The sequence below is a fragment of the Amblyomma maculatum genome, chromosome 9 (genome assembly GCF_055883805.1).
Source record: "Amblyomma maculatum isolate TAMU_Amacu chromosome 9, ASM5588380v1, whole genome shotgun sequence".
Taxonomy (NCBI): domain Eukaryota; kingdom Metazoa; phylum Arthropoda; class Arachnida; order Ixodida; family Ixodidae; genus Amblyomma; species Amblyomma maculatum.
The window spans coordinates 63,040,754-63,055,558 of NC_139352.1; the positions used below are offsets into that span (position 1 = coordinate 63,040,754).

General features: G+C 43.8%; 1 protein-coding gene across 1 annotated transcript in view; it reads right to left on the reverse strand.

The window, feature by feature from the left end:
* Cont (Contactin) overlaps window positions 1-14,494 on the reverse strand; it is a 43,751-nt gene extending 29,257 nt beyond the window's left edge. Inside the window, exons 1-10 of the mRNA XM_084578878.1 lie at window positions 14,347-14,494; window positions 14,077-14,131; window positions 7,888-8,089; window positions 7,117-7,248; window positions 6,557-6,678; window positions 5,230-5,396; window positions 3,478-3,582; window positions 2,269-2,407; window positions 990-1,229; window positions 403-505 (exon numbers count right to left, since the gene is read on the reverse strand). Coding sequence (XP_084435004.1) covers window positions 403-505; window positions 990-1,229; window positions 2,269-2,407; window positions 3,478-3,582; window positions 5,230-5,396; window positions 6,557-6,678; window positions 7,117-7,248; window positions 7,888-8,089; window positions 14,077-14,131 — 1,265 coding nt within the window. The 5' untranslated portion in view covers window positions 14,347-14,494. The remainder of the gene's footprint in view (window positions 1-402; window positions 506-989; window positions 1,230-2,268; window positions 2,408-3,477; window positions 3,583-5,229; window positions 5,397-6,556; window positions 6,679-7,116; window positions 7,249-7,887; window positions 8,090-14,076; window positions 14,132-14,346) is intronic.
* Window positions 14,495-14,805: the final 311 nt, after the last annotated feature.

Here is a 14,805-nt window from a genome sequence, read left to right on the forward strand (position 1 = left end):
TCATTCTGAAAAACGTATTACGCGGGATTGTATCAACGAGATTTCACTGTATACTCATGCATTCAGCGAAGAGTGGCAAAGCACTTTAATGACATGATTCTGAATGCATGAGCCCTTTATTCCCCACAACTTGACCAGCAGCATAAGCTTTATGGCAATGAATTTCTTTGGATGAATTCCAATCCTGTGATTCCCTATCCTGTAGTATATGGTGCCAAGGAAGATCAAGCAGTCAGTTTCAAGAAGGCACACATTTTCACTAATTCTACAGGAAGTATGTGGATCGCGTATAACAGAGAAGTGCTCAGGGGCAACAGAATTAAATTGAATGACTAACACTAAGTCCATCAGGGGGACTAATCCACGCCCGTGCGTTAAATAAAGAGAAAACGCTATACTTACTATCCGTAAGCAATGCACTCCAGTCGCACATCGTTGCCAGCCAAAGGTGCCTCAGGGAAAGACTTCGGGAAGTTGTTAGGAAAAAGTAGCTTCTGGCCACTCGCTGAAATCATGAACGAGCCACCATTACTTGATGCTATAAGCTGCTTCTAGAGGGATCAATATGTTCTTTTTTGAAGTCAATAAAAGATGTTTAGAACCATAGACATTATGCCAAATGATTTTTTGTGCCTTTGTGGCATGAGGCGCCAAAAATCAATAAAACGAAATTTAAAAAACAAAAACAGAACCACCCACTCAACAGGTGAAAACATTAACGTGACATTCTATAACAGCTGTTTGCACTTCTGAATGTTCTGTTCGCTGCCTACACACTGGCGCCCTATCTGCACAGAACCCAGAACCGTGCAAGAGCTAGACCACAGCACTGTGCACAGAGGGCACTACAGGTCTGTGCAAGGGCGAATGCCACCACTAACCTCTGCCCGACATCTCTTCTCCGTGTAACATATGCCAATGACAGAATGAGGATGCCAGATTCCTCGACTGACACTAGCATAATAAAAAGACAAATGAGCAACACTCACAGGCGGGCTCGACGGACAGGTGGAAGAAAGGCCCCGTGCGGCCTGTCGAAGAGATGCGGCTCTGGACGTTGCAGGAGTAGTTAGCATCATCGTTCTTCTCCAGAGAGGCGAAGTAGAGGTTGCCATCGTGCGACATAAACACCCGTGGGTCCTCCTGTACAAAGTCCGGGAAGGCGTTGCGCACCCAGAAGTAATGCACAGCTGGGTTGAACTGCGGAGGGTCGCACGACACAGACTTGCCTGCATGAAGAAAAGGGGGATTCAAGTGGCAGGCATCAGCTTTGCTGAAGATAACGACATGCGAAGCACAGCACAAAAGACAGACATGTGGCGATGGCACTGTGGTCTAATGCAGTAGCCAGCGAAGCAGATCTGTTCACGCCTCCACGAGTTCAAAGCCCACTTCCAGCCGTAAAGTGTTTCATTTTGGTTTATTTTATTTCAGACCGAGCAGGCCGCAGAACAGGTGAAATCGGTGAGTGGGGCTCTAAGTGCCAGCGAAATAAAAGTGGAGTTCGAAGCTAAAAGGCAGCCCACCAGGGCTAAATTGGATTATTCTTGGTGTCATGAAAATTGGCCAATGTCAATGGCAGGAACGCACTATATTTTGGGAGCATCTGCAGCAGTTTTATTGAGCGCTACCCAACTACAGAGAGGGCTCCAGATCAACTTCAGCCATGTGGGGCTCCTTTACATGCAATGACCATGCCGAACATGGGTGTCTTAGCAATTCACCCCTATCGAAATGCAGCCATTAAATGCTGTAGCCACTGTGCCATCGCCGCAGGTATCAAGTGCATGTGTTCAGGCACTGTACCTGGCTACTACCATAAGAGTGATTTCCCAAAAAAAGACCTTTTCCCTTAGAAAATTTTCTGGAGTAAGGTTTGCTGAAGGCATTCCTAAAGCCAGTGGTCCATCACCAACAAGAGTTGTGCAAGGGCTGCTCCTAAGTATTGTACCAAAGTAGGCCTAAAGTAGGCCTTACACCACCCCTGTGCAGAACTTCTGCCGCACCAAAAATATAAATTGTAGGCTTTGAAATTGGTCTGTTCTGGTGAGCTGGGAGGTAATTTACTGGGAACAAAAACGTACGCAGCTTCCATCAATGCCCTTTGAAATTTTTCTGCACTGTCCTTGCTGTCTGTGCGAGTTCTAAGTGAAACTATGTAGTTTTAGTACCGACACCAACTGGCCTGTTCCAAGGATTGGTGCTGAAATTGAATGACTACAAGTATCGAACCACTACAGAAGGGGAACACGGGGAGACAGGGCTCACCCCAGAATTCCTTGCCGCTGTCAGTGGCCCGGTTCTTGTTGAACTCCCCGATGAAGCCAAAGCCAAGGGAAACAGAGCGGGAGAGAACCTTGCCGTACTTGTTCTCAGCCAAACAGTGGTACTTGCCTCGGTCTTTAGTCTAAACAATAAAAAATAAATAATAATAATTATTAAAAAAAAAAAGTATGGATGCATGGGCAAGGTATCAGTAGGGTTCTCCACTTCATGTTTGCCTGCTTACCTGAGCACTTAGATTAGGCATGCATTTTCATATAAAGAAAAAAAAAACAGTGCAGCAACCTGTACTGAGCGTGCAGGCTGCACTGTCGTGGACAACAGTGAAGTAGCTATGCCAGTAATCAGAGAGAGAGAGAGGTTTTTAGGTCCCCTAATCCCAATGAAAGGAGAATTTCAATTTTGCTGCCGGATATGCCGGCATGCTGAACACTAAGTAGCTTTGTAACTTTGATGCAGTAAAAATCAAAAGCAGATCCATTGGTTTCGGTTTGTGGCAGCCATAGTGAAGCCGATTAATGCTTGAACGACAGACAAACAGTGCAGTGGTGACAATACCAGGTCTTGGACGACAAAGATGAAGCCAGATCCTTCAATGTCAGCTGCTACTTACTAAGTATAGTTAGTAACAACTCCATGAATGTAATCCTGCTCCCTAAAATGCTCCACTACATACATGACAGACTGAACTTGTGTTTTTAGGCATTCAGATCCGATTCTCACAGCTTTCCATCTTACAATCAAACTCAAAGACTGCATCGAGCCTATCTGCATAAGTCTGCCATTGAGGCACTGATAAACCGCCATCACACAAGCGTAAATACCATGCTGCTCTTACAATGATACATGATCACAATGTAACAAAAAATCAACAGAATAATGGGACCTGCATCTTAAAATGCAGACATTTTTTGCCATCGCCTATGCCTCTGGAACAAGAGGTGCCCATGATCCCACTTTGCGACACCAGATGGACGTTAGTGCAATTCCTTCCAGTTGGTTCAATATGATTCCTCATATTTACGAAACATTCCCAATTGTGAGACAAAGATAATATACTTGGAGAACGCTTAGAAGCTTCTATACAGTTGCGCACTATGCAATTTTACCCTGTTCACAGCAACTTTTGCAGCAACCTTCAATGCAATGAAATAATCAAACTTGAGTTGACACGACCCTGAGCGATAAACTCACCTGGTCTGGGTTGTAAATTATCAAGGTCCCATCCGTTTGCGTGAAGCGACCATTGGACAGCGGATCAATGTAGATGTTGAGTTGTTCGTCATTTTTATACTCCTCCTGGGAAAACAGCCAGTGAAAAAATGAAAATAAGATAAAGTATATGTGACCGAATTCTGCAACATCATGTCAATAGTACAAGCAGGAGGCACACAAAAAGTGCAAAGACCACTTCCTGGAGTGCTCGCTTATGACAGAAGTGACTGACACTAAAAAGACTGAATGTTCTGCAGTTCTGGTCTAAAACGGTTTAGTGGTTCCCACAATGAGGATAATCCCACTCGGCTGTCACGCTGTGCACCTGGCTTTGCGCTGAAACTGCAGTAGAAAAAGCCATGATATATCTGTTTCAATATAACATAATTTTGTATCTAAACAAATATAGTTATTCGATTTCTGATTTGTTCTCACGATAGTTCACAATGCCGTCATTATATAACAACCAGTAACAATTTATTACCTACCTGCAGAAAATAAACGGAATTAAATTTTTAAATTTCCTTCAAAACCATATTCTCCAACCTAATGCACCGTGCTTTCTATTTAACAGGGAAATAACAGCTGTGGCCCTCAACAATATTTCTGATCTTTGCAAAATGCTCACAATCTCCTTACAGCTCAAAATCAACACGGAAGCCATGCTCTGAGCACAATTACAAGCAAACTTATACAGATGACACACTGCACGCTACTCACGTGTCACAACTGTGTAGCAATCAACATGCCACATTTCATAACTTCCGTTACGTCATGCTACAACGATTCCCCAAATCAGCACATGTGACAGAGCCGGTAACTGCCTTTTCAACGGCACCAAACCGCACAAGAAAAATGTAGGGGACGGAAAAGGCAACAAACCCTTCCCTCACCTTTCAGCAGAGTGAGGGGCAGAGTGAGCTGGCAATGTGTACTGTCCGTTTTCAGGACGTTTCTTCCTGTGCCCAACTCAGAGCATGTGGAATAAATACCCAATTCGGTGTTAGTCTAAAGGCTCTACCACTCTGGTACTGCAACTATTTTATCCCATTCATTAACACAGTTGTTACAATGAAGTGGGTTAACCTTGAGACCAACACCAAAACGGGCCATCAGTATGCCCTGAGGTGGGCACAAAAAGAGTTGCCCGGAATTGGGCAGTATTCATTGCTGGCAGGAGACATATAAGACCCTCACTCTGCAGAAAGCTGAGGGCAGTGTTTATTGCCTTTCTCCTTTCTTCCCAATGTAGCTGGGTGCAACAGAGGAGGTGCTCATGAGGACTGTAATGTCCAATGCTTTAGAGAATCATCACACCATGCAAAACCAGAGTATTATTAAGGGCGTGCAGTGGCGAAAGCACCAGCTACAATAAAATATAGCTTTGTACAGTACCTTTATGCAGTACCACGGGAGATTGCTAGTGTTTCTTGCAGCTCGATAATTTTGCGTTGCATTTTTGTACTTATTACTCTTGTACTTAATGTTGTTTCTGACCCCCCGTAACGCTGTCGAACACTGTAGGGTGTTTTGCATAAATAAATAAACAACAAAAGCAAGACAGCGTGGAAGAGGACAGATAAGATGGGGAAGAGAGAAGAGAAAGGAATGTGGATTGACGTGGGAGCCATGTGTTAGCACAGCATAGCACTTAATCTTAATAATTAAACCCGATTGAGCAACACAAGATATCAATGTTTCTGCTGCATCTAGAGATCCCCTTTGGCCCACCTTGAACCACTTGTAAGTGGGTGCCGGATAACCCGCAGCCACACAGCGTAGGGAGATGTCATTGACTGTGCTGCGGCCGCTCAGGTCGAAGATCACCTCCTCGGGCTCTTCGATAAAGTAGGGGCCCTGGGGTACCTCTTCCCGGTTGGTCAGGATGTAGCCAAAGTCTGGAATAAGAGGCCAAGTGGAATGTGGTCAGGAGCCTGGTTCACTTGGCTCTCTCACCATGTTGGATCACCCTGTCACAAAATTTGTGGACTTCTTCAATGGGACAACTTCTGAGTTATAACCAGGCCAAACCAGACAACTGAGAGACCATTTCGTCAGCTGCAGGCCAATACATACAGTGATGGCTGATGACAAAGAGGCGTATGCTGAGCCATATGTTCCAAATGATAGACGCATCTGCTGCTTTAAAAAAATTACCATAAGGCGCTACCAGAACTTGAAGCTGCTTTTCACAAACAATGTAAATTAAAGAACTTTGACACATATTGAGTCTTCTGTGGTGGGGGTACACCTATGCACACTTTTGAGACTACAAGAGTATAACAATAATCAGCAACTACCACAAGAGATTGCCGCTCGAAATTCAAGAGGAGGTGGCGACTCGATGTCAAGGAAACAATTTAGAGCCCCAAAATGTCCCAAATACACCATTTCCTTTAATGCTTCTGATTACAGTAGTAAATGTTCCACAGCCATGTAGGATGGATAAAATTATCGATGGCAGCTAAAAGGAGTCCCCCAGAGCATGCGAATTTAACAAAATTCTACTAGCCCATAGTAGTACATATGTCACAAAGGTGAATTATACCAAGAGCAGCATTAAAGGTTGAATGATGATGACATGCTCAAAAAGTTCTCAGTCCACATAGTTGTCATTTGTTGTCAATCTTGCACAGAGCTTTCAGTGTAACAACATTGACTGTCACCTCTAAGTAGTATCCTGTCATGTGCATGTAACAGCAGTTTCAAAATCCCAGCAAGTCAAATTTACAAGCAACCTTAACATCAGGAGAAACTCTGCCTGTTGAAAACAAAGGAAAATCTTGGCGGTGGCAAAGATGGTCAGCGTGTTTGGAAATGGCAACAGCACTTTTGTAACTGATCACACAGTCTTGTTCATTTAGCAGTTATCACAAAAGTTCCAAAGGTCAAGCTGCAAGCAATGCAGCACATGAACTGTAATATTTTATCAGCATTTAGCACCAAGCCTGACAACACTATATCTGTGCGAGCCAAAATCAAACAAATGTAGCACACGCGTCCACGTGCAGCTTCTGCTGCCACGGCTATGGGCTACAAAGAAAAGCGGCTCCCGTACCAAGCGGACGCTCCTGGATGTATATCTGGAACAGCCGTTCTTTGGGGATCTCGCAGATGAACGCCAGTTCGTCTCCTGGAGCCACTCGCTGCAGACCCCAGCGGTTGTGTTCGGTTGAAAAGCTGTACATGGCCGAGAAGGAAACGTTGGTGAGAAAGAAACGTCCACTCATGCTTGCCAGTCATCAATTCAAGTCTCTTCCATGTCGGGCAAAACTGCACAGCCCAACTTTGCTAAACAACTGGCTTCTGTCTCCACTTATCATAAAAGCTCGTCCATGCCCACAACTTGCCATGTTTTACATTTACCCGTTGTGCTGGTTTTACAACAAGAGTGCGAGGGCTTGAAGTCCTCATGTGACACCTTAGGAATCCATTCATCCCCCTTCCTTGCCTCTCTCTGAACTACCCCTGCTTACTGGTCATTAAACAGTCTAAATGTTGATCATCAACACAGCTCTTCGATCAGATGTGCTTGCAGTTGCCTGCAGTTGCCAAGGCCCGATGTCAAATTTTCAAACTTGCCGCAACTGGACCACACCACAGTGAGTGCACACTTACTTGTAAGAGGCATACTTCCACAGCTGGCCATCCTGATGCGGCAACCAAAGGTTGTCGATGTTGCTGAACTGGGCATTGTCCCCTTCCCATGTCCACACATTGTCACCACTCTCAAAGCCACTGGTGAACCACCTGGGTAGGAACAGAGACAGTCAGGTCATGAACAGTCCTGTGTGCTTGAAACTAGAGTTTAAGAAATTCTAGGATTCTCAAAATTGCTTTCACTTATTTAAATAGATTTAGACAATAAAAGTAAAGAAAGAGTCACAGTACCATCACAGAGTACACATTTACTGGCAATAATGTTCTATTTGGACTGCAGGGCTAGAACTATAGTTCCCTCCCAACTCAACAAGAAGAGAACAAGTACATAGTGACACATTGCACACTGCAATAAAAGTCACCAGGTTCAAAAACAAAGGACCATATCAAAAAAACTTGACAAGAACAGTAACACACAATCACTTCAACTTGATGAATTACTGCTGCTGAAGCAGGTGGTTTTCACTATCCTGCTCTACATTGCCTTATGGTGATGCAATTTACTTTTGATAAAGTGTGTTTCATACACAGAAGGCTTGCCAATGATGTTATCTGCCACCTCATGCTAATAAATAAATGCTCAAGCTGCGAGTGTCTATGGCATTTTCATAATGTAATCGGCACCACGTTTTTGTTCTTTAGCATTTTCATTTTTTATACATTCTAAAACTTTTTTAAACCACTTTACTTTTAACCTCCCACAGTGTCATCTAACGGCCAAAGTCTCACCGTCGATGCTGAGGATCATGCTCTCGCAGCCAGTCGATGACAAAGCGATGCTCTTCGAAGGTGTTCACTGAGATCAGTTCACAGTTGTACGCCTGGCAGGCTTCTTTGGCCCCGTCCCGCGTCCGTACTGGGGACCGGTTGAACTTGTAGCAGGACTGGCCATAGTCCTCCCATCCCCGAGGACACTCCTGGCCCAGCACGGCTAAGTGGACAAGACCAAGCAGGAATGCATCTTTATACCTGAGCTCCACTCTTACAGGGGCAGGTCAACAAATTGCACTTATATGCAGAAGCACTGCTGAGGGTACCCCACACATTTCATGTTTTCCTCAGTTTCGGTCATATAAGAACATAAAGGATGGAACTCAAAATGCGGATGTTAGTCCGAACGAATGGTCAGATTTTATAAGAAACAAAAGAGGACATGATGGAGGACCACGTGCTAGCGGCCGCTGGTGGAATGTGCAGCAACCTCTTACAGTGCAGTTCTTAGGTATTTGTTTCTGGATAGTATGGCGGCGGCGGTGGAATAGTAAGGGGCTGGCAGGTGGCGGTAGAATGCAGAGATGGAAATCCTCTCCAGGCATTAAGCAGAAGGGAAGGAGGGATGGTGAGAGCCCGTGGTGGCTTACTGGCTTGGGCTGTGCGGTGAGAGTGGAGGAATGCGCAGCCAGAATGGGGCTGCCACAGGAAGAACCCAGAGGGTGACTGCCGTGAAAGACAGCAATAGCAAGCGAGGGATGAAGAATGTGCAATGTGAGGACGGTGATATAAAATGAAGCCGAAAGGCGACTACTATGAATGCAGATGCTTATGACGACAGTGCAGGAATGCACCTCACAGGAGGGCAAGAATAAAATCTGGAGGAAGGGGGATGCACTTGAAGAGTGAGGAGGGCAGTGGCGGAAGAAGCAAAGGTGGCAGCATAAAGTGGAGGGTATGGCAGTGGCAGCCGGTGTTGTGAGGGAAAAATCACGAGCACACCTCTCGCATGTGTAAGTAAGCAGGCCACATAGACTACAGGCATAGACGTAGTGTAGATGGCTACCCCTGTTGGCAACTACCAACTCAGCAGCTGACAAATGGGAAACGTGATGGGAATCGGACACACAACCCTTCAATCTGAGTAGGACATGCGTGCAGGGATGTTTTTAAAGAAGGTCTTACCTATGTCGGGTGGTCCTTCACATAATGTGGATACTTACGACTGTATGCTATGTATGTTTGAGACGTTGTGCAAGATCAGTATGTGCGAGAAAAAAAAGAGCCTCAAATTAAGCAATAGTTAAGCGAGTAGCAAAATGCATGGAAGCGACTATAAACCCAAACGGGGAACCACAGACAGGTGCTATTAATATGATCGTGTCATACCCTTAATGGTGGAGCTTGAAAAATGTGCTAACTGTCCGCTGTGAAATATGTTTGTGCAGAAAAGAAACATGCTCACGCTGCCCACACGGTGCTCGAGCAAAGGTTGATGAAACATGGTGGTTCCTTGTTCACCAGGTACACCCTGGTTCAATGTTCATCCCTAGTGTTCAAAAGAGCTTCTGCAGCCCTTAAAATACTAAACGCAGTACTGATGCAAAGCCTTTTTTGTCAGAAGGACCCCAAAGGGTTGGCCCCTAAGCCGTCTCTAATACGGCTCTTACAACACCCCTGGAAGCTCTTCCAGAAAAGTGAGGATAAGTTCCCAATGTGGAACAAAGCCATGCAGCAAGGACAAGAAGGAAGTCCCTTGGCCTGTAAACTTCAGATAAAAACTATGCATTTTTTAAAGCCTTTAAAATTGGGAGAAGCAATGGCAGGCATTTTTACGCGAAGCTCTTTTGTCGATCCCAGTACTATCAAGATACAGATTATCACTGAAGCTTTAGTCCCCAAACAGAGGCCTCGAAATGATAGCCGCAGGATGAATAGTAAATGAACCCTCAGCTGCGTACCTCTCAACTAGTAGATATGATGGAGAGCACGTGCTCACCTTGTAGTGCCAAGATAATCTTTTTGCATTAGTGTACAGAGCTAGTCGCTTGTTGCGTTCTTTATATTTTGAATGCATCTGCACGTATTCTGTTCCATGTAACCGTGCATAGATTCTACAACTTACTGGAATTCTGTTATGTTTTGAAAGTATGCACTGCTTGTTGTTTCGCCCATTATTATTGGCATTCATTTCTTACTGTGACCCCCCTTACACAATGCCCAATGGGGCTGCAAGGTTAAATAAACAAACAAATAAATAAATGTTAATCATCTTCAGACTTTGTATCCTTTGATGATACTTTACATATAAGGCTTACTTCCACATCTAGCAACATGAGCCATACCTAAGCATAAGGTACAATACCACTGCAACTGTGTGTTCATTTCCATCTGCTACGACATTTATTTTCTATTCTTTTGTTACATTCCAACAGCTGCTGCAATAAAAACATATCTTGCTCTTGAACCTGAACTGAAGTAAATAAAAGTACTATAACTCAGTTATAGCCTATTATTATCTGTACTGGTAATTGCCAAGTTATGCACAAGAAATGAGGAAGGCTATTGGCCCTAACTTCTGCCTAGAAATAAAGATTATTGCTTTTGATTGTCGCAGAAAAAGAAAATTGTTCCAAATTGGCGTCTATCCTGAGGTATTCAATGAAATGTCGACAATCAAAGATGACAGAATAGTATCCAATACGATTGCATAGCACTTTTTTTTGTCAGGTTATATAGCGCTGAGCTCAGGTGCTTCCTTTACCTTTGCGAAGTAGTCCCTATTGTATTTACTGGGAAGCGGTGCATACAATAAACCTCCTCACTAAATAATTCTAGTATTGTGCTAAAGCCTTTTAAGTGTCACGCTTTCTTTTCTATTTTGCTACTAGCATTATGTAATCAGAAAATGAGTAGCTGGCTTAAAGAAAAGGTGTGAACATACAAAAAGCTGGTTAGGCTCAAAGATGACAAAACCTAAATGATCTTATCGAATAGAAGTACAAGAAGTATTTCACATTGTGCATGTTTGATGGTGATATTCTCCTAAGTCTACCTCACAATCAGAAAATAAATGGCCAATTTTTTTTTTACAACTTTACAATACAGCTAAGGAGAGAAGTAAGGCTGAAGTAGAAATGACCCGATTATTCCAGAGAGACAGAGAAAGACAAAACTTTGACGAGAGGAAAAGTGGAGAGAAGTCACGTTATTACAAGAAATAACTGGCTGGTTTAGCAAGGAAGAGCCAACTGAGAACAAATCACTGTACAGGCACCGGCAGATTTTATAAAACCAGTTTTTGCATAAACAAGCCAAGTCTTTAATCTAAATGGTAACCTACATATAAGCAAAGGGTATAAAATACAGGTAGGTACGGCCTTTGTCAAAAGTGTAGAGCCTGGGGGGGGTGGTCTGCTTCTGAGCCATGCCGTGGTGCTGATTTAGCATTAGTGGAGGTTCTTCCCATTGGAGAGGGTGGGACGAAAAATCTTCTTACCATGAAGAGATTCGGTACGCTGGAAATGCATTACAAGGCGCACGAAGTGGCTCGTAAACAGACCCCCTGGTCTTTACACTTTTGACAAAAACTATACATATAGCAAGACAGAGACGTCTCCACTTTCTCCAAGGTTTGACTGGGGAAGCCTGATACAAGCTGGGAAGATATGCATACAACTCTGCATCAACACCACATAAAATTCAGCACTTTGTACAATAGTGCCTTATTAGTCTTTTGTGCATGCAAGGGTAAGCTCTTAAGTTTAGTTTTCCTAACGAATACAATGCACAAAAGCCTATCAGACATCACAAATATGCTATGAAGCCCTCAGCACACCCTCTACTTATGCACACATGCAGCGCTATTCATGCCCATTAGTTACAGCAAAACACTGTTTGCAAAAATGTTCGTGTTTTCTTGGTACACTCAATGTCTCCAGGAAGGAAGGCAGTATATGTTGCATAGATTGTGTGAAAGTTTAGCAGCAATTGCCACCAAAAGGTGGCACCATTATATATTTCATACATTCCGTTCGCAGGCAAGCTTTGTGCCATGTCAAATGTTGGCGTCTAGCAAATGCCGCACGATCCGTGCTGTGTAAGCATGTTCTGCGTACAGATATAAAAATGTGCTCCTACAGGCAACATTTATCATCAGCTTAAACACTGCATGCAACTCTCTCGTATTTGTCGAAATCAATATATTTTTATGCACTGCAAAGTGTACAGTTCAACAGCCTTCTGAAATGAGCACCAATCAGACAGTGGCCAACCCTGTTTATAACCACCTGTTTTGTTTGTCACAGTAACGAGTGGTTCAAGTTGAGTAGATCTTCCATGTTTCAACATCCACTGAATCTGCTCATAAATATATTTTTCTTCCTCACCAAAAGCAACACGATTGCTTTCTTGAGATCCAAATGACCTGTTATAGGCTTGCAGCCACTCTGTTGCTCATTTACACATAGGAGCACTTTCCTCTATTCATATATGCCTGAACTTCAAAAATGAAAAAAAAAAAAAATATATATATTTTTTTTTTTTACATATAACTAATTTTGGCTCCAAAGAAGAAAACAACCTTCTAGTGACCAAATCTTTCTTGACATTGATTTTTTGGCCGTCCTACAAAGTACTAGGCAAATGCGCGACCCATTGCGCGTGGTAAAACTTGAAGCATTCCACGTTGCTCTTATGTCATATTTCTTGTCATGAGTGGTAACTTTATCATGAAAACGCACAAATCTTTTTTTCTAGAGGAATTGCAGCCGATGGGGTCGAATCTGCTGACTGCTTCAAAAAACGACTGCTCTTTCTAACACACAAAATGCACAAAAGTGAACACAAACAACACAATGCTTATGCAAGAAAACCTTAAAGCTACCTGAACTTACACTTGAGTGCAATTTTTTGCACAGTAAGCTTTTAGAGTTACTATACAGAAAAGTGGTGTCCTAAGTGTAGGATGCTAGGCACATATATGAGTCCACCTGGCATCCCTTGCCCACTGTTTTAGAATGTTCCTGCAGCATAGCTCGCACGTAGTGCCACAGGAATGGACAAATTACAGCCCCGGCGTAACATATGTGAGCAGTCAGCATTGTCGAAAAATATGATAACGCAGCAACAGTTCTGTTTACAACTAAGTACAACTTCTCAGCTTTCTTCTGGTGTTCCCATTCACATCAAGCATAAGCCCTGATCTGGGGGCAGGCTTATACAGCATGACTAAGTTTGCAAAATTACTTCATCAATTAGTTGGCAAATAAACGTCAGCACCATTTAAACACTGCTCAGCACAAGCTGCTTGTTCAGTTTCATGTAATATAAACCTCTGCATAACGGCATCCATTAACCCTGCTACCTAGCATGAATTAACTGAGTTAACTTAGCGCTACAATGCCGTAGTGCAAAGATTCTGCACTTTGGTATATTTGTCCTATTTCACTCTGATGACCACATGATCACCATGCATTCGCCTTATCGCCACCGTTTTCGCGCCACACAATGAATGTGTTTTCATACTCAAAGTTTTCTAAACTGGTTAAGCCGCACATAAAACCGCCACACACCAAACACAAGCCGGTCGATCGGCCACTTTTCAACGCTACTACTGAATTCAAACGCTGCTCAAGACAACGATATACACATCACAGAGTCGAGACATAACCAACAGCTGCTTAATTATTTAACACCCGCGGTTGCACGCGCTTCAGTCCACGAGCGCTCTTCTCAAATCAGAGCCGGAGTGACCTCCATCATTCGATTTGTTGGTAATGCGGAGTTTAACGAACTTTCAGAGTATCCTTACTGACCAGTGCTTTAAAACAAAGCATAGAAATGAGAAAATATGTCGTGACACAAATCAAAGGTACGTTCCGTGCGTACGCTACACATACACACAGCCAGAGGAGAGGAAACCTTTCCGCGCGCTAATTTATTCGCGTTCAAACACCCAGCAGGGGTTTCCTTTTTCTGACCCGGTCGAGAGCCAGTTTGAAGCTAACCGCTACAACTGCGCTTGACAAGCAGTCAGCGCGAAGGCGAACCATTTGAACGCCCTGAGGTAAACCGCACGGGAAGGAACGGACGTCTATTGTTTTGGGCGTAATTACTTCGAGAATCAGGGTGGGTGCGTGTGTGTCCGATCGCTAGTTGTTGAGTCAACGTTTGAAAGGTGACGCACAGGTACTATGTCGTACTCACCGCTTGCAACCAGTAAACATAGCAGTCCGAGTCTTGCCGCGCCGGTGGTAGACATCTGGGAGGCAAGCAAACGTCGTCGATTACTATTCGGTCAGCCGGATGAGCTCATCGGACGCATCGTTGGGTTACTTCCGAAAAAGCATGCCAACATTCCTGCTCCTGGCGTGGCGGACCTGACCGCAGCGGTCGCCAAACTAAACACAACACCGTTGGATGAGACCGATTCCCACGTGGATCGTGAACAACTCGATGAGGCGTGCGAGGACTTACGGTTGCGGCGCCGAGTTTTCGTTGCTGTCACGTACACATAACTTTTCTTAGTTGATGTGCACTGTGTGTAGTACGACTCGCGACCACACCTCGTCAGCCTTCAGTATCCGCAAGCGTAAAAATTCAAAATGACACCTTGCGCCACCTGTCAGCTACGCGACGAACCCTCGTTGCTATTTTGTTGATTCCGCAGATTCCGTTTCTGCGTGCGCCACCTGTTGCATCAAGTGATTTTACGCTTTCAGTACAATATTTTTCCATTAAAATAAAATATTACCAGAAAATTTAAAATTTATGCGTACATTTAAACCTATACAACCAGATCTAAATAGTGTTTTTAAAGTAACACTATATTCTAGTTTCAAAATTCGTCTGCTACTACTGTTGTCATGGTGATGCGCGGCTGCGCGATAACAAACAACCGAACATATGTTCTTGAAATAGTCCTCAGATAAAGGT